The sequence below is a fragment of the Corvus hawaiiensis genome, chromosome 26 (assembly GCF_020740725.1).
Source record: "Corvus hawaiiensis isolate bCorHaw1 chromosome 26, bCorHaw1.pri.cur, whole genome shotgun sequence".
NCBI lineage: Eukaryota > Metazoa > Chordata > Aves > Passeriformes > Corvidae > Corvus > Corvus hawaiiensis.
Window position 1 is genome coordinate 42,718,830 of NC_063238.1, and position 22,490 is coordinate 42,741,319.

A 22,490-nucleotide genomic window follows, 5' to 3' on the forward strand; every position below is an offset into this window, starting at 1 on the left:
TGACTCTCTTTTCTCCTCTTGAGCACAAGTTGAACGTAACAATTCCCATTCTCCACTTCTGATAGCGCCAGGCCATGACCCGAGAGCTCTGCTACAAAGGTGTCCTACCAAGCCTGTCATTTCTTTCAGGAATATGGAAAAGACCTTTGATTAAAGTGCTTCCAGGCTTTGTCAAAATGGAAATAAAAGCAATTTCATTTTCTGTAACTTTTTTCTCCTTACGTATCATTTTCCCTTCATGATCAATACAGTTATTAAAGCACAACAGGGGAATAAGCATTTACTTTCTCAGCTACTTCCTGACGGTTGGAGATGCCCCAGGTTCTCTGCAACATTTAAACACAGCTGGCACAGGTGACATGTGATTTGGGGAGGAACAACAGCCTGCCATAGCAGAAGCCAGAAAGGCAGCAGGATTCCCGACTCAGCACAAAAGGATACTAAATATTAGTTTTTAGGCAAAAAAGTCAAACTCTCTCTGTCCAGCAAAGTTCTTTTTTGAAGGTACTTGTCTATCGGCATGAAAGCAAAATGTTCACCTCCCAGGCACTGTTCATCACAGACACTGAGGTACAATGTCCAAGAGAATCAGGATGAGCAAACTTCAAGAGGCATGGGAAAGAAAGCTCAGCCTGTCTTCTTCCAGCTGCCTAAATTTTAACTACCAAGTCTGATGAGATGATGCAATACTGACTGCAGGTCCCTGAACTGTCCCTATGGAAAGATGAACTGTTAAACTGGTGCTCATCAAGTAAATCAAGTTAAAAATCAAGACACAGAAATCGGAATATAAATCCCCACAGTACAATGAAATTATTAGTTTCACTGTGGCTCTGAAAACCAGTGTAGCATCTTTAGAATTACCCAATGGTTTTGGGTTGGGAGGGACTTCAAAGATCATCTCATTCCAAACCCCCCACCACAGGCAGGGATACCTTCCACTATCCTGGGTTGCTCCAAACCCCATCCAACCTGGCCTTGAACACTTCCAGGGATGGGACAGGCACAACTTCTCTGGGTGATATGTGCCAGGGCCTTCACTCTCATAGAGAAGAATTTCATCCTTATATCTAATCTAAATTAACCCTTTGTCAGTTTAAAGCCATCGCCCCTTGTCCTGCCACTCCAGGCCCTTGTTAAAATTCCCTCTCCAGGTTTCCTGTCCATTCCCTTTTGGCACTGGAAGGGGCTCTAAGGTCTCCCCAGAGCCTTCTCTTCTCCAGGCTGGACACCCCCAGCTCTCCCAGCCTGGCTTCAGAGCAGAGGAGCTCCAACCCTCTGAGCATCTTTGTGGCCTCCTCTGACTCACTGACACTTTAGTGACATTACATGAAATACTTGAGGAATGGTGGCACTGCCTGGACAGTGTTGCTGTGCCAGAAAGGAAAACTGAGCAGGAGAACACTGCTGCCTGCATGTGCAGATTTTCAGCAGAGGTTTCCAGTGTGAACACTGACTAGGCTTGACCATTTTGCAGCTTGATGAGATGTGACAAGCTCACAGCCCAGTGCAATAACACTTCAGGCTACACAGCTGGGGCTCAAGGATACTTAAATTCTGTTCCTCATTTTCATGGATCCCAGTTAGGTATACATCTCCAGGGATAATATTCCTAACTCCTTGGTATCCCCAGCCCATTTAGAGGTAAGTTTAATACAATTTCTCAAAGCTTTGACCTTTGAGCAGGGCAATTTATTATATGTGCTGCCACTGGGCACAAAGATGAGTCTAAATGTGGTTTTCCAGTCAGTAACCAAGGATTTCCATTCACTCCTCTGTTAAATGAGGCCATTAAGAGAAATGTAACTCACTAGTTTATGCTGCTGCTAGCTAGGGAAAATTGCTTTTTAATCTCTGGCCCCTCAAAATGAAATTGTACCCTGGAAAGAGATTCTGTTAAACAAATGAATTAGAAAAACAAAAGGACAGCCTGTGATTTCCTTCTGTCTCTGAATTGTCAGAGATCAGACTTTTTCAGAGCTTTCAAACAGAAAATTCTTGCCTTTGAAATACTGAATGCAGGCCACCACCAGCAGTGTAACTGGTATTCTTAAATCTTGACTTGGAACAGTCCCAGTGCTGCATTCCACCAAGGTGAACAGCCAGTAAAATCTGTGTTCTACCTACTCATCTTCTCACCAGAGAAAGACAGATTGATAACCAGTAGCTCACCACTAAATGTGCTCTCAAGTCTTTCATATCACACAGAATCAAAGAATGATTTGGGTTAGAAGGAACCATAAAAATCATCCAGTTCCAACCCTCTGCCACGGGCAGGGACACCTTCCACTTTCCCAGGTTGCTCCAAGCCCCATCCAACCTGGCCTTGGACACTTCCAGGGATGGGGCAGCCACAGCTTCTCTGGGCAACCTGTGCCAGGGCCTCACCACCCTCACAGGGAAGAATTTCTCCCTAATATCCAATCTAAACATTCCATCTTTCAGCTTAAAGCCATTCCCCATTATCTTATCACTCTGTGCCCTTGGAAAAGTTCCTCTCTAGATTTGCTGTATTCCCCTCCAGGTACCTCAAAGGCTACAGTCAGTTCACCCTGGAACCTTCTCTTCTCCAGGCTGAACAATCTTAATTCCTCACAGGAGAGGTGCTTCATCCCTCAAAGCATGTTCATTTCCTCCTCTGGATTCCTTCCCTTCTCCACCTGTGCCCCTTCCACTTCTTCCTTGAATGGTTTGTGCTTAAATGAAAAATGAGCTCACAGGGGATAATTTTTTTTCTCCCAAAAATTTCACAGTTGGTGTTTTATAATAAAGGAAAAAAAAAAAGACTAAGCTACTACCTGGATCAGGCATCTCTCCCTTTCGGATGGTACAAATGATGAGATGTTCTGCTGTGATTAAAAATGGCCTGAAAGATTTTACCTTTACACACAGGAACACCCAACTTCATGACATCCAAAAGCTCTAAACAACCCCTTTCTTAATAAATATTTGATCACACAGATCCATTATTTACAGAAAACAAAGAGAGGTTTAAATAAATTTTGTGGCTCAGACCTTGCTGAGGTTAAGTTGCTGCATTCACACAGTTCATTTATCACACGGACTGGCGCTGACTTGAACACCACTTCCCACGGAAAGCAGCTGTTTTGTAAATGGCTGCATTAAAGTACAGTAAAAAAGCAGGCACAGACAGAAGCTGCTTCAAAATAAAGCACTCTTAAATCTGAAAACTTAGCCTGCCCTTCATAGGGAGCCAGTGAGCAAGGAAAAAAGGAGGCAGAAGTTTTATACCAGCCAACTGCTGTTGGTGAAAGGTCTGGAGCACAAGTCTGGTGAGGAGCAGCTGAGGGAGCTGGGGGGGCTCAGCCTGGAGAAAAGGAGGCTCAGCGGTGACCTCATTGCTCTCTGCAACTCCCTGAAAGGAAGGGGTAGCCAGGTGGGGGTCAGTCTCTTCTCCCAGGTAAAAAGTGGTTAAGGGGAAATGGCCTCAAATTGTGCCAGGGGATGTTTAGATTGGATATTAGGAGAAATAATTCTTTACTGAAGGGGTTGTTAACCACTGGAACAGGCTGCCCAGGGAACTCATTGAGTGGCCATCCCTGGAGGCATTTAAAAAACATCAAGATGTGTCACTTAGGGAAATGGTTTAATGGTGGACCTGGCAGTGCTGGGTTAATGGTTGGACTGGATAATCTTAGTGGTCTTGTCCAATCTAAATGATTTTATGATTCAATTTAATTTTAGAAAGCACTGCCCCAGACAGATCTGCTTTCTGCCCAGACCACGCTGCCAAGACAGATGGAGCCTGAAGGAAGGGGCAGCCCTGCAGCAGCAAGGACTTGCTTCAAGGCTCTGTAGCAATACAGACCATGTTCAGGGCACATCTGACAGGAAATACAGGCAAACATCCTCATGTGGGAGGTTTTGAGCAACCAGCAGATTACTGGGATCATTATAAGGGAATGTTTTGAGGCAGCAGTGTTGCTGGCAGCCATGCTTCAGCAGGGGAGGACTGGGAGGTTGCAACTGGCAGCAAAAATGAAAAAAATACGGCTTAATGGGAGAGGGAAGGGGTGGAATTTAAACAAGTGCTATGGGGGAGAAACTGCTTTGAAGTTGAAGAAATTCAATCGGAGTAGGAAGCCCAGGCAGGGGTTCCTGAACTGAACTGGTGTGAATGTGTTGCTGTGGACTGAGAGACAGAAAGTAGAGAGGGTCTGCAAATTGGTTTGAGAGATTCAAGCAATTTGTGTAGGACTTCTTTTCCTAACTGGAGTTCATGGTACAGAACCATGAAGACTCTGGAGGGCGGCAAAGTTTCCTTCTTCTTCTGAAGAGGAGGATTAAGGCTCAGTCGTGTAATTAAAAAGTCACTTCAGTAACAGCTTTTGCTTGGAGACCTTACAGAGCCCTGGGTTCCTACTGCAGCTTTAATTCAGCTCCCATCACTTTCACAAGCAGGAACTGCCAGGAGAAAGAATAGCTCTGTAATCCCCCAAATGAAACTTCCAAGTGCTAATTATCCAGAGGAGCTGCAAACTCAGCCACGCTCACCACGGTGACAGACATGGACAAACAGCAACACGAGGCTGATTGTTTACCTTGCATCTTAGAGTTTGCAGTAGAGTGACATAGCATCTCTGTCACAAATCTGTTGTATGAGCACACAGCCTTTTCTTGTCCTGGGAGATCACAGAATCACAGAATTATGGAGTCATTTAAGTTGGAAAAGACCTCTAAGCCCATTGAATCCAACCCTTGACTGCCCACCACCTTGTCATCTAAGTGCCAGCTCCAGTCATTTCTTGAACATCTTGAGAGATGGTGATTCCATTACGTCCCTGGAGAGCCCGTTCCAATATTTGACAACACTTTCCATGCAGAAATTCTCCTTCAGCCACTTCTCATTGTCATGGGTTAGCATAGCTACGGAGGTGATTCTCTTGCAAAGAGGTGCTTGCAGCTTCCTCTATGACCTGACAGAACCTATCAACTGGCTAGTTTGAATATTGACAATTTTTTAAGCCACTTAAAAAAGCTTGACACACCTCTGTGATCCACATTTAAGAATGGACAAACCCTGGGAAAGCTCTCTCTTGCTTCCGGCCTTGGGACAGGTACCTGGGCTCGGCCCGTGCGGCCCAGCGGGGCCGGGCCACAGCCATCCTGGAGCCGTGTGGTCCTGTTCCACCCGTGGCCCCTCCACAGCCCTGTTACGTGCAGACAGCGTGGCCTGGCTTCCCCCTCTCCAGTGCGGCTGAAGATTCAGCTGAGGCTGCCCTGCTGTCCAGCAAAGATGATGTGACCAACAGCGATAAGAGAACTCCAGCTGCAAGGCCCGGGTGAGGTTAACCCTTTTAGTGCTCTAAGTTCCCTCCAGAACAGATGAAACCTGCAGACATCAATCCTCTCCCAAGTCTGAGGAAGAGGGAAGGTGAAGAAAACACCATAGAGACACCAAAGCCAGTAAAGAAGGAACAGCTTAAACCCTGAGGGAGGAGAAAGAGGAGATGCTTAGAAGCTGAAATTCTGTTGTAAAGCTATGGTGATGGACTATGATATATCAGAATACCCATTGTAATTTCATTAAAGCGTTGGGGGTGGAGCATTCAAACTGTACTTGTGAGCAAAAGTACCTGTGCTGAAACAAGCAAATGCTGAATTAGCTGTGATTTGAAGAGATGTTTGAACAGGGAGAGATAGAAGTGATGAGGACTCTTGCTCCAAATTGGAAGGAGAAGACCTCTGTTCCTAGAGATGCTCCCAGAGATAGTCCTAGAGATGAAGATGATGAGAACCCTTTTTCTCCCAGGGAAGGGGGAGGGCCTCTATTCCTAGAGATGAAGATGCTTCCAGAGATGGGTGAAGAGAACCTTTGTTTCTGAACAGCTCAGCCTTAAAATTGTACCCCAGTAGCTCAAGACCGGATGCTCGAAAGCAGTTGTGGGGAAAGCTGTAAGTCGGGGGAAGGGACTTTCCCATGAAAGCAGAGAACCAACTCGGGTGGCTGTCTCATTGTGATACTGAAGCCATGAGAGAACTTCTTGTGGAGATGTCTCCATAGCATGAGCAAGAGAGACTCCTCTCCCTAAGTGAACTGAAAAAGGTTATTACAGAAGTGGTAAACTGACTGAAAATCTCAAGGGCTGTCTTTTTACACCGTCAGTGGGAGAAGGGAGAAAGGGGGGGGGAAGTGAAGTGTTCTGAAGGTGTGGTCTGACTTTTTTCCTTTCTTTTAGGTCTGTTAATAAACTTCTTCATATTCTTTTAAGTTTTGTGCCTGCTTTGCTTTCTCCTAATTCTTATCTCACAGAAGGTAAATAAGTAAGTAATGAGTATTTTGGACCAAAACCACTCCATCATCCAGACCCTTCCCCAGTTCTGTTACCCTTCTCTGGACATGCTTCAGCACCTCAATGTCTTTCTTGAAGTGACAGGAGCAAATTAAGCAGCTCGCTTGCATCAAGATAATCCAACCATGCTGGTCCCCTGTGGCTTTGCAGCTACTGGATGACTGCTGCACATGTCAGGGTGCAATCCCATCATATCATGGTGCCAGTTGGCTGTTAATTATAAAACTAAGGTTAAAATTATTTAATGGCAGCAAAAGACAAGGTCTTAGGGCATATCCATTGTGAAGAGGAGGAGATGATCTTCATTGTCACAATATTTATAAGTAACAAGTGCTTTGAGGGGCTACCATGCCAGAAAATTTCAAAGACTCTGAGAAGGTGATTTTTGAAACTCAAGTTTTCTTTTGCTGTTAAAATACCAATGAGTTATTTGTGTGAAAGTTGAAGACACTCCCTTATCAGTGGTCCCCAGGCGATAAGATCTCTGCAAATATCACAGACTTATGAGGCTTTTTTTCCTTAGAGCTCCAGCCTTCAAAGTGCCCCTCTGTGTACCCATGAAAGCCAGACCCAGGAATTGCTTCTTTACTGGAAAAAAACCCCATTGTTCTTAGACTACACAAGTGGGTCACTGAACTGCTGTTTGCTTTTGCAGTACCAGTGCATCCAAATTAGCTTGACTTCCACAGAGGATACAGGGAAGGAAAGTAACCAGCATTAATCAGAGCAACAGAAGCAGCTCTTCTAAAACAAATTAGCTTCAGCAGTCAGCACACAGAGTCCTTCAGTCAGTGAGGCCAAGCTGAACTTAGGCCAAACTTTGCATAAGAAAAGAGCAACTGGTTTAATGTGTACCCATGGAGTCTGCATTGGTTTCTTTTTCTTCCTCTCAATCCATCTCAATCCATCTGCAGGAAGCTCTGAGCAAACTGAGAAAAGTAAAAAGCCATCCCTTTAGTATGATGTCCAGCCCACCTAAACTAAGCTCAGTGGCAGGTTGGGTGTCTAGATACTCCCTTTTTTCCAATAAAGAGACAGGTGATAGGCATGGGATTAAATTTCCATTGAAATATTTGTGTTATAATTGATATAATCTGAATTTAATGGACAAAGGAGAGAACAGACCTGTCATGAGAGGCAGCCATCAGACCTACCTATGTCAGACATCTCCTGTGAGATAAGATGTGCTGAAAGCAATTTCTTCTGAATCATGGAAAGGAGGTTTAGACACTTAAACACACTTCACCACCAAACACACTCATATTTGGTCTGATAAATCCGTCTCTTCCAGAAAGCACCAAGCTAAAATTGATGTTTTGAGATAGGTGGGATGAATAATTTTCTCTGGGGGCAGGGACAAGGAAATTTCAAGATGCAAATCTGGGCCATTGTTATTAATGGCCAGAGTCATCGTTCCTGCTTGAGACCCAAGAGAAATGAGACCCTCACCAAAAAGAAAGGCATTGAAAAAAGACCAGTGCAGGAGATAATTTCTACTGGCTTCTCCCTACCAGATTTGTTCACCTCAGCCATTTTTCAAACTCAAATTTTCCAGGGAAAGTAGAATAAAAAAGTAAAATTGTCACATTTCTGCCACCAACAGGGAAAAAGGCCTCTATTCCTCTCCTTCTTGTATCAATATTCAACTCTTACTGCTTTCATCTGCATTTTGACCCTGTGTTCCCACAGATAACGCAGTGGCCTAGCTTAACTGCTACCTGTACTAAAAGTAAGTTTAAGCACAAACAATTATTTTGCAATTATAATTTAAAATGAAAGGAAAAAAATGTGCTAGTATATATATATAAATCTTTATTCCAAAGCTCTGACAGCTCCCACTAAATCTTTTAGAGTTTAGATGGGGCACATGAGAATTCGCTTCAAGTAATAAAACACTGCTGTTAGCACACACATCTCAAGAGGAAGGAGCACCTTACCAAATTTAAAATGCAGACAAAGGAGCCCTGCACGAAGATATTTACTTTTTTTTTAACATTTCTATAATTTCAGGGAACCTAAATGCTTCATTTTGTAGTAGCTAAGGAAAAACTATTTACTGGTGCTTTGTTATGTTAATGTGCAGGTTGGGACTGGTTCTCCAGGTTGTATTGTTGAAGTGACTGCATGGATTGCTTCCAAACATTGTATTAAATAACCAGCCACTTAATCATTATTCCTGAGAGAAATCCCTCCATTAAGTTCCACAGAAGGTCTTAAACTTGAATGTTTCAGCAGTGTTGACATTTCTGATTTCTCAATTTATGTATACATTTGTTGACAGACTAATAAAAAACCTACACAGACTAATAAAAATACTGCATACACACACACACACACGTTTATATACATATAAACAGTAATAAATAACCAATGTTTGTAAGCCAGTCTGCGTTTACAGGATAATCACACTGTAACATAAGTAACAAGCAAATATACTCATGAATTAGCAGTTTAACAAAAAGAGGAAAACTGCTCAGTAAGATTTAAGAAACAGCCTGTGCCTCTGATCCCTGAGCAGCACAGATGAGCACAGGCTTAATTTAGAGTGTGTAAAGCTCTGGCAGGTCCCTTAAAAGCAGTTCACCCATGGGGCCATCTGGCTGATCACTCTCCCAAACCCATCCCAGATATTTCCAAAGCAGCCAAAACCAGGCAAACCACCCAGGAAGGGTGACCTGTACTCACACTGCATTATCCATATGTATGCAAGGGGCATCAACATTCCTCCCGACAGCAGCCCTGAGGGCTGTGGGATCAGGGCCCTTGCTGTCACACCATGGGGACAGTGTCCCTTCGGGTGTAAGATGAGCAGATATCATGGCACACAACACATGAGGCATCACATGCAATTTGACCAGCCCCAGGCCAGCAGTGAAAGTGACAAAAATGCTGCCTCATTTTCCGGTCACATCCCAGGGAACCTCATGAAAGAGGTGACAGAGGGCGAGCCATTTTTACATGTGTTTGTCTGGTGATCCACACCCAGTAGGGTACAGGCGAGTTCCCTGTGCTCCACAGGAGATCTGGATTGCATATTTTCGTTAGCAGATGAAGTTTTCTCAGTGATATTTGTCTATATGGGCTCATTTCAAGCGCAAGAGAGACTCTGTTTTCTCATGTACACCAATCAGTTTATATTTATGCCCTTAGCAGGGGTTGCCTTGCTAAAACTGGCTATATCTTTATCCTGATGAACATATTTGAGGGAAAAATGGCCTCCTGTCTGGGCAGACTCTTTCAGCAGTTCCTGCTGGCTGAAGAAAGCAGATCCTTTAGACTGTACTGCATTCATTTTCTGCCTGACTCCTCTTCGACCTTTTTAGCCAAAGTCATCATTAACTCATTTGCAGCTTTGCAATCAGCTTTACAGTCAGGTCAAGTATTAAATTCATTCCAGTTTCATTTTAGACTTCATGTGGTATGTAACAAGTTATTTTCAAAGTGAATGCAGGATTACATGCAGGGTGACAAACATAATCTTGAATAAATATACATTAAAAACCAAGATTTTGCTGTAGACCACGCTTATTTTCTGCAATATCAAAGTTCTACAAAACTCATTACCCAAAATTGGGACAATATGGTTCACCAGAAAATGAGCTATAGATAATTTTCAAATCACATCACTCCATTACATCAGAGTAAAACAAACACCTGTGAGTCTCACTCCCTTGGTCTGGAGGTTTGCCCCAGAGCTTCAGAGTCCATTGTGCCCAAGGACCAACTAAAAGGCACTATGTGCTCTCTTGGAGCTCAGCCACATTTTGTCAAAACTCCAGGCACATGAAAATAACCAATTTATGCTTGAGGAAAAAAGAAAACTAGCAGGTTTTTTTTTTTTCTGTCAGTCATAATGCAATTGATAATAAGTTTTTCTTTGTTCATTCCCCCACCCCCGTTCATCCCTGGAAAGTACTAACAATTACCACCGAAGAGTTATTTCTGCACAAGCTGTTTTCAAAAAGATTAATGTTTCTCTGTGTGTATGTGTGCGTGTGTGTTTTATTCTTGCTCCAATGAAGAAAAAAAACCCAATTCATAAAAAAATCCCTCAAACTGCTGTTGAAAAGTGCTGAACACCAACACCACCACAGCCATTATTCACCAACCACATCATATTGTTTGACAACTCAAGTTCTTTTCCTAAAGTACTGTTGCCTGATTATAGGGAAACACACCAAACAAAGCACATATAAATGATGTGCTTTTTATGGTGTCTTTCCAAGAACAAAAGTAGCTAATTGTTGACTTTCCTGCTGGGAAATGTCTGTTTAATATGCAGATCTCTTAATGACTGCTCTAAAGCAAATTGTCTGTGCTACGGTAATTTAATCATATATATATATACATATATATATATATATATATATATATATATATATATATATATATATATATATAAAAGTTTAGCTCCTACTTGGAATATGCTTTATTGTCTTTCCAGGTAGCACAAATCCATGTGCCCAGTGGTTCACAGCTGCCAGGTGTTTTGTTTATTGCAAATACTATTACTGAAAGCATTTGTAGGGTTTTTATAGTCCCACTTACTTGGTGCTGACTTGCTTTTGCCAACTGCTCGTTGGCTGATTCTACGTTAGAAGAAGAGGTCTCAATGTTGGCTTCAATGCTATCTGCAAATTAAAAGAATAGAAGATAATTACAGGGTGCAAACCAAAACCAAAGGCTTTACAGCAACAGCAATTCAGCAAATTATTCATGGGCATAAAGAGAGGAGCAGCCCCTTGTTTGTGACCTGTAGTTCTGCAGGGAAGTAGGACCAACACCCATTTTGATGAACATCCAACCCATCAGTCAGAGGCAGGATGACTGACAGCTCTCCATGGGTTCTGTGACAGGATGGAGGTTACCTCTCATCCCATTCCCACTGAAATCGACGGGAAGAGTGACAGGGAATTCAACGAAAAGCAGCTCAAGACTGATAAATTTACTAGATTAAATTATAGAAGGGACATGACACCTGAAATTATCTCGTTATTAGAGTTCAGGGATAAGATTCATTCCGGTCCATGTGGGTTATTGACCATGCCCGGGTATCTGTTCTTGATCAAATCATCTCAGACAATATCACAGAGAACAAATCCATGGTGTGCAATTCCTCCCACTCTCCAGGAGTTGATCAGATTAAACAAACCACAGGCCAAACTCCTGGACCACATTTCCAAGCTGCAGTGGAGCGGCAACTTGGCTCAGATTGAGGCAAATTGATGGAATCTAAAATTAAGCAAGGAAAATCTCACCCTAAATTGGTTTGTCTGGCACTGGGGGAAGCCTGGAGGAACCACAAGGAATCAAAATGAGACTGGAAAAGAAAGATTATCAGCTACACATCAGAACTGGAAGGTCCCCACTTCCACAAAAAACAAGTATTAACTTTGACTCTTGACTATGCTTAGAAAGCAAGACACCTATGGTATAAAACCTGCATTAAAAGGGTTTGTTTTTCCAGCAGAAATCTTGGAAATCTTGACCAGTTTGTCCCCCAAGAGATGTGCAGCCAATAATTTCTGGCCACAGTGGAAGAGGAGGTGCTCTTGGTCTGTTTCCAGGAGCATTTGAACACAAAATACACCACACAGTGCATGAACATGATCAGGAGAACTCAACCTCAGGTAGAAATTGGAGAATAATGTTCCAGGGATTTCTCAAATCCTTAATAAAACCAATGGAAATTCTTCAATTAATAGTATTGGGGGTTGGATTAAGACATGCCACAAAAGATTCAAGTAATTTATTCTTTGGTTCTAAAGGAAAGAACAGGAATTAATCTTGCCACTTCTGTGGTGGACAAAGAAATGAGAGTTTGCAGATAATTTGTGGAAAGTGATTGCATTCAGGTTTTGCCATTTTTAAATGGAACTGTGTTAAAGTCTGTTAATGTAATTATGCACTTAAAATAAAATAAATTTTTAAAAAAGCAAAGAAAAGAAAAAAAAAAAAACAAAAATCCACAATCAAAGGAGAAGAAGAGCAAAACCCCAAGGGCCTAATCAATGTAACAGAACTTGCTCGTGTATAAAGTTTCTTGGGATCTTAGTGCAGACACCTTTCACTGCTCAACGTCTCTTAAAGGCTGACTGGCCTCAGAAAATTAATCATTTAGGCAGAGAGGAGCTACAGAGGAGAAATGTATTAAATATATCCTTCTAAAACAAGAGTAATCTGTCTGTGCTTCTCCTGGGGAAGAAGGCAATCATAGAAGCTCCTTAATTTAGCTCCCTTAAAAGGCCCTCTGGAGGAACCCAGCGCTTTCCGCTGCCTGCAGGGAGGCCTGAGGAGATTTGCCATCGTTAGATAAAATTAAACACTGTGCACACCCCCTCAGCGCTCCATGGAATGGGAGAACCATACCTTAGGCACTGTTTTTGCAAACAGCATCCAGGTTTTCCCCAGAACAGGCTTTCCCAAGTAAGGATGTGTGCTACCTGTCCTGTATGAGTCGAAGGATCTTACAGAGGGAGGTTGGGCCCTGGTGGAACTGTTTCTGCTCACTCATTCTCCCAGTGGGCGAATACCAGCCTTGGAATAAGTAAACCTCCCATTTAAATTCTATTTTTTGAAGCAACTTGTAATCCTGAGGCACAGGGGAAAAACTAAAACAAACGAAAAAAACCCACCAAACCAGCTCTAAAGCTCTAAAATAATGAGACATTAATATGTAAAGCAATTTAACTAGAGATTTCTGATGATTAACACAGGAAAGCAAGGAGAGGAAAGAGAATTTGGCTCAAATCACAAAAAAAATAAGCAATAAGTCAATATGTTACTAAGTCAATGATGAATATGTCACTGACAGGCATTTCAGTGAATGTTTGCTGAACTAGTGGTGGTTCAGGACTCACCTTGGCCACTTTCAGGCTCCTTGCCAAGGTACCTCGCTTGGGGATAGAGAGATAAGGGTGGTAGCATCCTCAGTAGGCTGAAAAAACCTGCTGGAGGGATCTGCCTTTTCCTTTCCTTTTGGCTTTGTGATGAAGGGACAGTGACTTTGTTCCCAAACAGATGAGATAACCCAGCCCTGGGTCTGGAATTTCTCAAAGAAGCTGAATCCCATAACAACTTTCTGCCCTCAGACTCTGATGACAAATTTATTGTACAACTTGAAAACAAAAATCCTAAGGGGATGAGATCAACATTTTGGTAAACTGAGGGACAGGCCTGCACCAAAGCACATGGTGTTTGCAACCAAATACATCAGAGAATTAGGAAAATATTTATAATTTTTCATCTAAAACACAATATTGCAATAGGAGTTGTGAAGGTGACAGAGCTAGCCAGGGTTTAGATTCAATTTTTTATGATTTTATGACACATTTATCACACGGAGATGAAAATAATGATGACCCCAAGAGGTAGCTTTCAACTATCCAGCTATTTATCTGGGTCCTGCGATCAAGCCCTTCTAATGACCAACAGGAATCTTATATGGGAAAATACTGGAATGACAGTGGCTGGAGTGGGGGTTCTGCCCTAATCTTTCAAGGAATCACTCACATGACCTGAATTTTTACAGCAGCAACAATGGATTGGTTTCACAAGGCAGAATTTCAGCTAAACCACTTTAAAGACAGGAAAGTGAGCTTGTGAATGAGAATTTTTAAATGCTCCCACTTGGCAGTAACCAAAATGGGCCTCTTCAGGTTTTCATAGTATGGTTTTATTTTTAGCACTTTAATAAGCTTAACTCTCTTTTATCGCTACAACTTCTGGCTAAAAATAATCAATACAGCATACTGAGAGGCACAATAAAAAGAAGAAGGGGGGAAAAAAGGGAGTATTTTGGTAATACATAAAGGTTTCTTTCCTAATTAAAAGCCAAGTTTGGAGGGAAATTGCTTTCAGCGTGAAAATGAATTTTGCCCATTCGAATTTCCATGTACTTGGAAAGTTTTAAGCGAGTGTCATTCCACGAACAAAAGACCCTCAGGCTTAGTGCAGACAGAACTGTGGATGTTAAAGGGAAGGAAAACTATGACAATTCTTCCAGAGCAAAGTTTAAAATGGCTCAGGGTTAGTAATTTGCAAACTTCAATGTAAACATTGAGTTATAAATCCTGCACACGAGAGGATTTATAAAATAATTGTGCTCATATGTTAAACTCAGGCTAAATGGGTCACACTGGCTTAGATTGGTGCAAGAAAATACAATTTTCAGCTCTGTGACTCATCAGGAGCTGTGGTTATTGCTTCCAAAAAAAGGCAGATAGAACCTACCTTCCTATCTGATTGTAGCAGATCTCTAATTCTTCCACACAACAACACATCACAACCCTCAGAGGTAAGGACTGAGGCACTGAACAACCAGTCAGCACCATTTTCCAGGCAGGCCTGGAAAGAGTATTTGAAGAACCCTAAAATGTCATAACCAGCTCTTCCTGTTGGTTTTCTTCAGCCAACAGCCCAAACCCCTTGCTCTGAATGAATAAAAGTGGCTACAGGGCAATGGCTGAACACCAGCATAAATTTACAGCACTTTTTCTCCTGAATGATTTATATTGTCCTTGAAATGCATCTTGGAAATGTCAAGCATCTGCTACATATGGATGTGCTGAAAAATGGTACTGCCCGGCCAGAGGTTTGCCATGCCTGCCAGAATACCTCTCCCAAGGATTTAAAATTCAAACATTGTCCTGTGTGTATCTATTGGAAACAACACATCCTGTCAGAGAATAAGGCACTTCCTATCATCTGCTCGGTGCTAAATGGCAGAGTGCAGAAATATTATCACTGTGGCATTTGCAAAGCAGTTTACTGCTCTTTCTTACAGAGACAAGTGGCCTCAAATTCCTGATGTTTGCCACAGGAGAAGAGTCAGCACGTGACGAGCGTCCTGAGGGTGCCTGTTCTGGACTCAGTGACCACTGCACACTCTCAGTTACCCATCCAAGGTGTCCTTAATTCCCATATGATGCTCTCAGATGGCCTGGGATAATCAATCCAAGGCTCTAGCTTTAAACCCACAAAATTTGCACATGTGAGGATTTTATATCATGGCAACAGACCTGATCAAATTTTTTCCCTATTTCCTTCTTTTTCTGATTAAAAAAAGTTATTTTGACAACAGGGTTTTTTTCATGAAGTAATTTATGGGTGTGTCAGATTTTTTTATTCCCCAAATAATCTCTGAAAGCAATTTACAGAGCAAAACAGCTCAAATTGCTTTGAATGGGAAGTTCCAGATATTTTCCTGTAGCACACCCTTTCCTTCCATAGAATCAGAGAATTGTGGAATGGTTTGGATTGGAAGGGACCTTAAAGGTCGTCTTGTTCCAACCCCCTGCCAAAGGCAGGGGCACCTTCCACTATCCCAGGTTGCTCCAAGCCACATCTAACCTGCCCTTGAACACTTCCAGGGATGGGGAGTCCATAACTTCTCTGGGCAACCTTTTCCTTGTGATTTACACTCAGTACATTTTTTTTTTTTTTTAATTCTGTAAGACATCCAAGTTAAAGAAAAATAAAATATGTTTCTTTAAATTTGCAAATAAAAAAAAAGAAGTAAAGATCAAAATTTTATTTTTTCTGCAAATACATCTAATACATCTCATGAATTGACACAGTTTGGATAAATCCCTTAATTTCATTTGCATGCAACATTTTTCAGAAGTCCACTTCTGTCTATAATTAACACAAAACTCACTTCCCATCACACAGCTGAGTTATCAAGTCCTATTGCTGATGAAAGAAGTTTCTGAGTTTGTCACAGGAATAAATAAGTTTGGTAGGGGTGTGGATTCATAGAAATAAATATATTTTATTTCTGCTTGCTGCCTTGGAAAGATCATATATTTTACCTACCAAGTAAGGTCACTGATATTTACAACTTGCTTGACCTCTTTTGCTTTACATGGCTCTTTTGATTTACTTAAACTTCACCAGTCATGTTTCCCAAACAGTCTGGCAGAGAATTGCACCTCCCAGCAGAAATAAACCACCCACCTGGGCAGCTTCTGCCTTTCTGACATTTACTGCTCAAGTGCAGTGTTATTAGAAACTGCGACTGCGGCAGTTCTAACTAAAAAGCCCAAAAACTGCTCTGGATAAATTGATGTGAGAAGAATCCTACGGGTGGCAATAAACCTTGTGGAAGGAAGAGCCTTGCTTCTTGTACAAAATTAGCTGGCTCATTAACTGTAATTATACCAGCCCAATCACATTATGAGGGTCAAACACAGAAGCAAACACAGCAGACAAATCTTTAGGCGTTAGTAAATTTGCAAGTGTGGAGTCGCCCATTATTCTTCTCCTTGTAAGCCAGCATGTGCTGTCTTACCAGCACTGCCAGCATGAGAGCTAAATGTGAGAGTCCTCATGCAAAGGATGACACAAATAATCACATTCACAGAGAGCAGAAAGAGGAGAGAAACACAAAAGTTCATGCAGTTTTTGTGCTGCTTGTTATCTCAAGTAAAATGAGTCGGTCAGAGATCACAGTAGTCCACACCTGGCTCCAACAACTCTGTCGTAGCAGAGGTCACCAAGCAGTGCCTCATATGACACTGAGCACCTTACAGGCTGCCCAGCCCTGTCCAGAGAGCTGTTCAGTGGACGCCACCACTGCTGCAGTCCAGATAAACAGGGAAAGCAGAGCAGTATAAAACACAACATAGAATCACAGGCTAGTTTGGCTTAGAAGATACCTTAAAGATCATCTCATTCTAACCCTCTGCCATGGGACACCTTCCACTAGACCAGGTTGATCAGAGACCCATCCAACCTGGCCTTGGACACTTCCAGGGGTGGGGCAGCCACAGATTCTCTGGGAAACCTGTGCCAGTGACCCAATGACCATGATTTTCAAATTGTTGCCTACAAGGCAATTAAGAATAATAATACCATACAATTTCAGCAGCTGGGGTGGTTTGCAATAAAGCTTTGTTAGACTTAGGAGAAACACAACTGATGACAAGGCATATACTGAAGGTGAACAAAGAAATGGGAAGTTTCTTGGGAAGTTATAGGGAGTTTTAAGATAGAATTGGGTTGTGAGCTGTAAAACCTGCCTGCAGAGGCACATGGCAGCACAAAGGAGCACATGGTGGCACACAGAGGCTTGTCTCCACCGGACCCTGGGGGGAGGAGGTGTCACAGGGCAGAGCCCTACCAAGAGGAGTCTGCCGGGAGCTGACGGGCGGGTGAACAGCGAGTGATCATCCCATAAAAGGACATTGAGAAAGTGTGTTGCTGATGTGGCAACACGGGATAGGTCACGCCATATAAAGAAATACCGTGCCTTAGGAAAGTGTATAAAACCAACTGACTCCTTTGAATAAAGGATTCAGATTCCCTGCCGATCTGTGTCTGTCATTCAATCACTGATAGGAAGTGAATGGGAAGTGGAATACATTGTACATGACTCAGAAACACTCCAGTGTACCCTTCGTGCATGGGCTGTGCTCTGTACTGACACATCATTCTGGGTCGTATCAAGTCGCTGAAAGCAACACAGCCAGGAGAAGATTTTCCAACCCATCAGGAACCAATAAGAACATAAATGTACATGCTCCCATAACAGCCTCCTCTGAGAATCACTTAGGAATCTTAAGCAAATGAGAGACTTTGCAGGTGACATTCAACTGATTGGAGATGTTAAAGCTGTTACATTCAGGTGTTAGGGGACTGTTCTCAAGATGTGCTCATTTTCTGCAGATGTCCCAAGCTGAGACATATAACTCGGGAGGGTTTAGTTAAGACTCCAGTTGAATGATTTCCCAGCTCAGTTTGCAGTCTGACAGCAGACTCCTGGCTGTGCCATCCAGGCAGTCAGACTGGAGGAGGATGTGCTGATGGGCCCTCTTGACGGCCTTCAGGTCAGAAAGGCAACAAAGTGGACTTGATTTCACAGGAAAAAACCAAAAAAATATTAAAAAAAAACCCTCAAAAACAAAACTGAAAAAACCTCCCCATATCCCAGAGCTTCCAAAATACGCAACCTATTTGCATTCATGCAAGTATCTTTTCCTTTGAAGGAAGTTTATTGCTATTGTTACCATCACTAGGCAATAAGTGACAGTGTGGCACATCAGTGAATGGCAGCATTGCTCAAGGACTGAATACATTGGCCCATCAAGAAGTTCCTCCTGACTGAAGGAAAGCAGCAGCTGCCATGTCTTGACTTCTTTTTTCAGGTCTGTGGGCTCCAGCCTGACAGATACCAGGCAGAAGTGTTTGTTAAGTGAGGAAACATCAACTTTAGATCACATAAAGAATTTTTTTCACCCAGTTATTTTTAGATATAAAAAGTCCAGACTTCAAGAATCAAGTGAAGTGAAAGCTAAGTAGCACCAAGATCTAAGTCTGGATGAGTATTGGTCTAAAAAGAAAGTCTGAGGAAGTCTTAAGCTTGACACAGTAGGACATTGATCTGTTCTGAGGAGGCCACCAAGTTAATTAGAGGGATGGAGCACCCCTCCCTAAGAGGAAAGGCTGAGACAATTGGGACTGGAAAAGAGAAGGGTTTGTGGTGATCTAAATGCAGCCTTCAAGTACCTGAAAGGAGCCTGCAAGAAAGATGGAGAGACTATTTACAAGAGCCTGGAGTGACAGGACAAGGGGGGATGGATCAAAACTAGACTAGAGTAGGTTTAGTAGGAAGAAATTCTTTCCTGTTAGGATGGTGAGACCCTTGCACAGGTTGCCCAGAGAAGCTGTGGCTTTCCCATCCCTGGAAGTGTCCAAGACCAGGTTGGACAGCGCTTGGAGCAATCTGGTCTAGTGAAAGGTGTCCCTGCCCACGGCAGAGGGTTGGAACTGGTTGATCTTTAAGGTCCTTTCCAACTCAAATTGTCCTATGATTCCATGATTCTTTCAGCCAGTGAGATTTGCGCAAAGATAGATTTGTCTACATTTATTCTGGACAAAGAGGTAGAGAACTGGTAAATTCCTTCCTGTGTTTCTGTTCTTGCAATGTTAAAATACGTGGCCACTATGTGAACTTGGGATCTTTTCCCAGTTTAGGGAGTTGGGGAGGTTACAGATACAAAAAACTTGTTTCCAAAACTGCTCAAAAGAGTCAGAAATGTGACACTTTTAAAACTGTAAAATGTTTTCAGATCTTTCCTTGTAGCTTTGAGAAATGCGATTGAGCTGTAAACAGTGATAGAAGTGGTGAAAGTTGAAATCAAGCAGTTTAGATCAGGAATGTAGATTTTGGATGTTATTCTGGCATAACTACTAAGGTTACATACACAGGTAAGATGGAAAAAGAGCTCTTCTAAAACACAGGACAGCATTTCCTTTAGCCTCGGGCAAAAAAAATAAGCACTCATTCCTATTCAGGTCAATTTTGTTCTTGGTTACAAGACAAACAGAAGCCTAGAAAAGTGGACAAATGTGCACTTGCTTTCATCAGGTTTCAATACAAATATTTGCATTTGTGTTGTTGACACTTTCTTCAGAGGAACTGAGGATTTAAGGATTCTCTTCTCCCTAACACCAGTCACAAAACTGATTCCATGGAAGTTTGCCTACATATCCCAGTACGACCAAAGTACAAGCTCGCACATCAAAACAGAGATGTTCAGCGTGAAACACTGGGAATGTTTCAGGCTGTTGGGGAACTTACATTTCAGCTGAGTGGACATCTATGAGTATGGAAAGGAGGGACTGTTGCAGCTGCAATCACCTCCAACATAATTTTCTTCTCACAGTGCCAAGCCTTTAATCCTTGAATGCTTTGGCTGCAGAATCCTTCTGCTACCATGACAGTAAAGTTTAGTGGAGATGAACCTCTTCTGGCCATCTGGAGATCTTGCCATTTGTCCATCAGATCCCCAAAGTTGTCCTCAATGCATGCCAGGAATAGTTATGGAATAGTTATGCCCTGCTGTGTTGTCCTTCCAACTGATGCTGAGGTGGTTGAAATCCCCTGTGAGGACCAGAACCTGCAAAGGTGAGGCTGTTCCTGTCTGTCTGTAAAGGGCCTCATCCACTTTGCCTGTCCTCTTTTTAATCCTGACCCATAAAATTTGCACCAGCTTTTCATCCATCTCCAGGCAGCATGCCATGCACTCCAGCTGCTCTCTCACATAAAGGGCAACTCTTCCTCCTCATTTTCCTATCCTATCCTTCCTAAAGAGCCTGTATTCCTCCAAGGCAACACTTCGTCACGAGAGCCAACCCACCACATCTCCATGATCCCAACAAAATTGTAGCTCTGCAACTTCACACAGATCTCTAACTCCTCAGGTTTATTCCCTGTACTTTGTGCATTTAGCACCACAGAATCTTCAGTTCCTGCAGAGGATTTGGGATATTTGTCCATGATGGTGGTGCCTGGTAGGCAACTTCCCTGCTCACTTCCAGGTCTGAAGGTGACCCTGCCCACACCCCATTTTGATGATTTTGGGAACCTTTCCTGTCACATCACCCCATGTCCTTTTCTCAGCAATCCTGTCCTCTGCTGCCAGGCAGGGACTGCTGGTCACACCCTCCCTCCCCCATCATTACTAAAGTCCTCCTTATGTAGTGGATCCCATCTCTCCCAAGCAGCTGCAAATCTGCAGACAGGGTTCCATTGAACCCAAACCATGTCACCAACACCAGTTCTAGAGCCAATTATTGCTTTGTCCCACTAGTGTCCTCCTCCTTGCTCTCTTTCCCCTCACGAGCAGCCTATGTGATGAAGCTGCACTGGGATGCTTTTGCCAGGAGCTCCTGCAGGATTGTTTTGGGGAGACTGCTGATTCCCAGCTAACCCAGGCCATTGGTTTGTTTTGGTTTCAGAGGCTTGGGCTCACTGATACGGTAATGCATAATTAAATATTTGTACCAAAAAGATGCCAGGACCAGGAACTTGGGCACAGAGTTTGTTTGCAGAAGGTATAAAATAACAGAGATATCCTCTCCCAAGTCTGCATTTTATTTCTTTCCTGCATGACAGAAATTGCTCTCTCCCCTAGGGAGCATTATCAAGGTGTTCCTTAAGGAACTGGCCCACATGCCAGAAAAAACTCCTTTTAGGTTTTTGCAAGAAGCACGGGTTACTCTGCCTGTGCCATGCACAGGCCAGACAAACTCTCCCCACAATTCTCCCCAGCTCAGGTGAACCAGAGAGGGGATTTCGTTGGGAGCATTTTGCTGAGGGGCTCATCTCATATTCCCTGGTTTGTGTCTTCCCTGCGTTTCCTAAACAAGCGCACACAGAGCTTTCATTCCATGCATGTCAGAGGAACAGACTTAAAAAAAAAAATAAAACAAGTGCCAAGAGAGCTGTCTCTTGTCATCATGAAATTATCACTGTGGGGGTTTCAACATCCCTTGCCTCCTGATTCTTCACCTCACTTACTTTTGTGTAATATGAATGTCAGAAGATAAACAGTGGGACCCTTCAGCAATTGGTTGGGAAGATACCTTGATTGGCTGTCAGGATTAAAAGATAGTCAAAAAAACCTGTTAAAAATCTGCTGGAGTCTAAGAGGAAGAAGAAGAACAACAACAAAAAAACCCCACAAAAACCTTATGCTGGCTCAAAAACAAAATGTCCTACTTAGTCTAACAGCTTCTCACAGGGAAGTTAATACTGGGATGGCTTCTGTGCATGGGTAACATCTTAAAATAATAAATATTGCCTTAAGAAAAGGAGTTGTGAGGATCTTGAAGCTAGTTGATGTATGTTGTCATGTCCCTCAAGGCATTAGCATCTGATGTGCTTTTAGAGATGAATCAGGCTCCAAAGTTATCCATGTACAAAAATAAGCTTTCAAACCAGCATTAAGGGAAAAAGAAAAAATAAAAAAAAAGGAAAAGAAGTAGCAAAAAAGAAGAAAATATACAAAAAACTTATTTTAAATATAATTTAGATTTTTTCCTGCCCCTGTGAACCCGAGTGGTGTTTCTCAGAGGGGTGTAGTTCTTGTATCTTATGCTAATGGAAATTTGCAAAGGTATGAACTTGGCAAAGAAATCCAGAATGATTAATAAGCAGAAGAGGAGAGTTTCTGCTTTAAAGGTCTGCATATGGCTTGCTCCTGCTCCCAGGAGCACCAGTGAGAACTCCAGCTGAGACTTGAGGTGAGAAATAGCCCCACAAACCTTGCTCCTCTGGAGTTTAGGTCCCTCAACGAGCCTTTAGGACTATTAGCTCTCAAATTTGGAAGTAGGCTGTTTCAGAAGTACCACATATTATTATTGTGCATACACAAAATTAGAGACAGAAAA

General features: G+C 42.6%; 1 protein-coding gene across 12 annotated transcripts in view; it reads right to left on the reverse strand.

Moving 5' to 3' along the window:
- TSNARE1 (t-SNARE domain containing 1) overlaps positions 1–22,490 on the reverse strand; it is a 461,355-nt gene that overhangs the window by 163,911 nt on the left and 274,954 nt on the right. For all 12 annotated transcript variants that reach the window (XM_048286664.1, XM_048286666.1, XM_048286665.1 and 9 more), the window contains one exon: positions 10,863–10,945. In XM_048286664.1, coding sequence (XP_048142621.1) covers positions 10,863–10,945 — 83 coding nt within the window. The remainder of the gene's footprint in view (positions 1–10,862; positions 10,946–22,490) is intronic.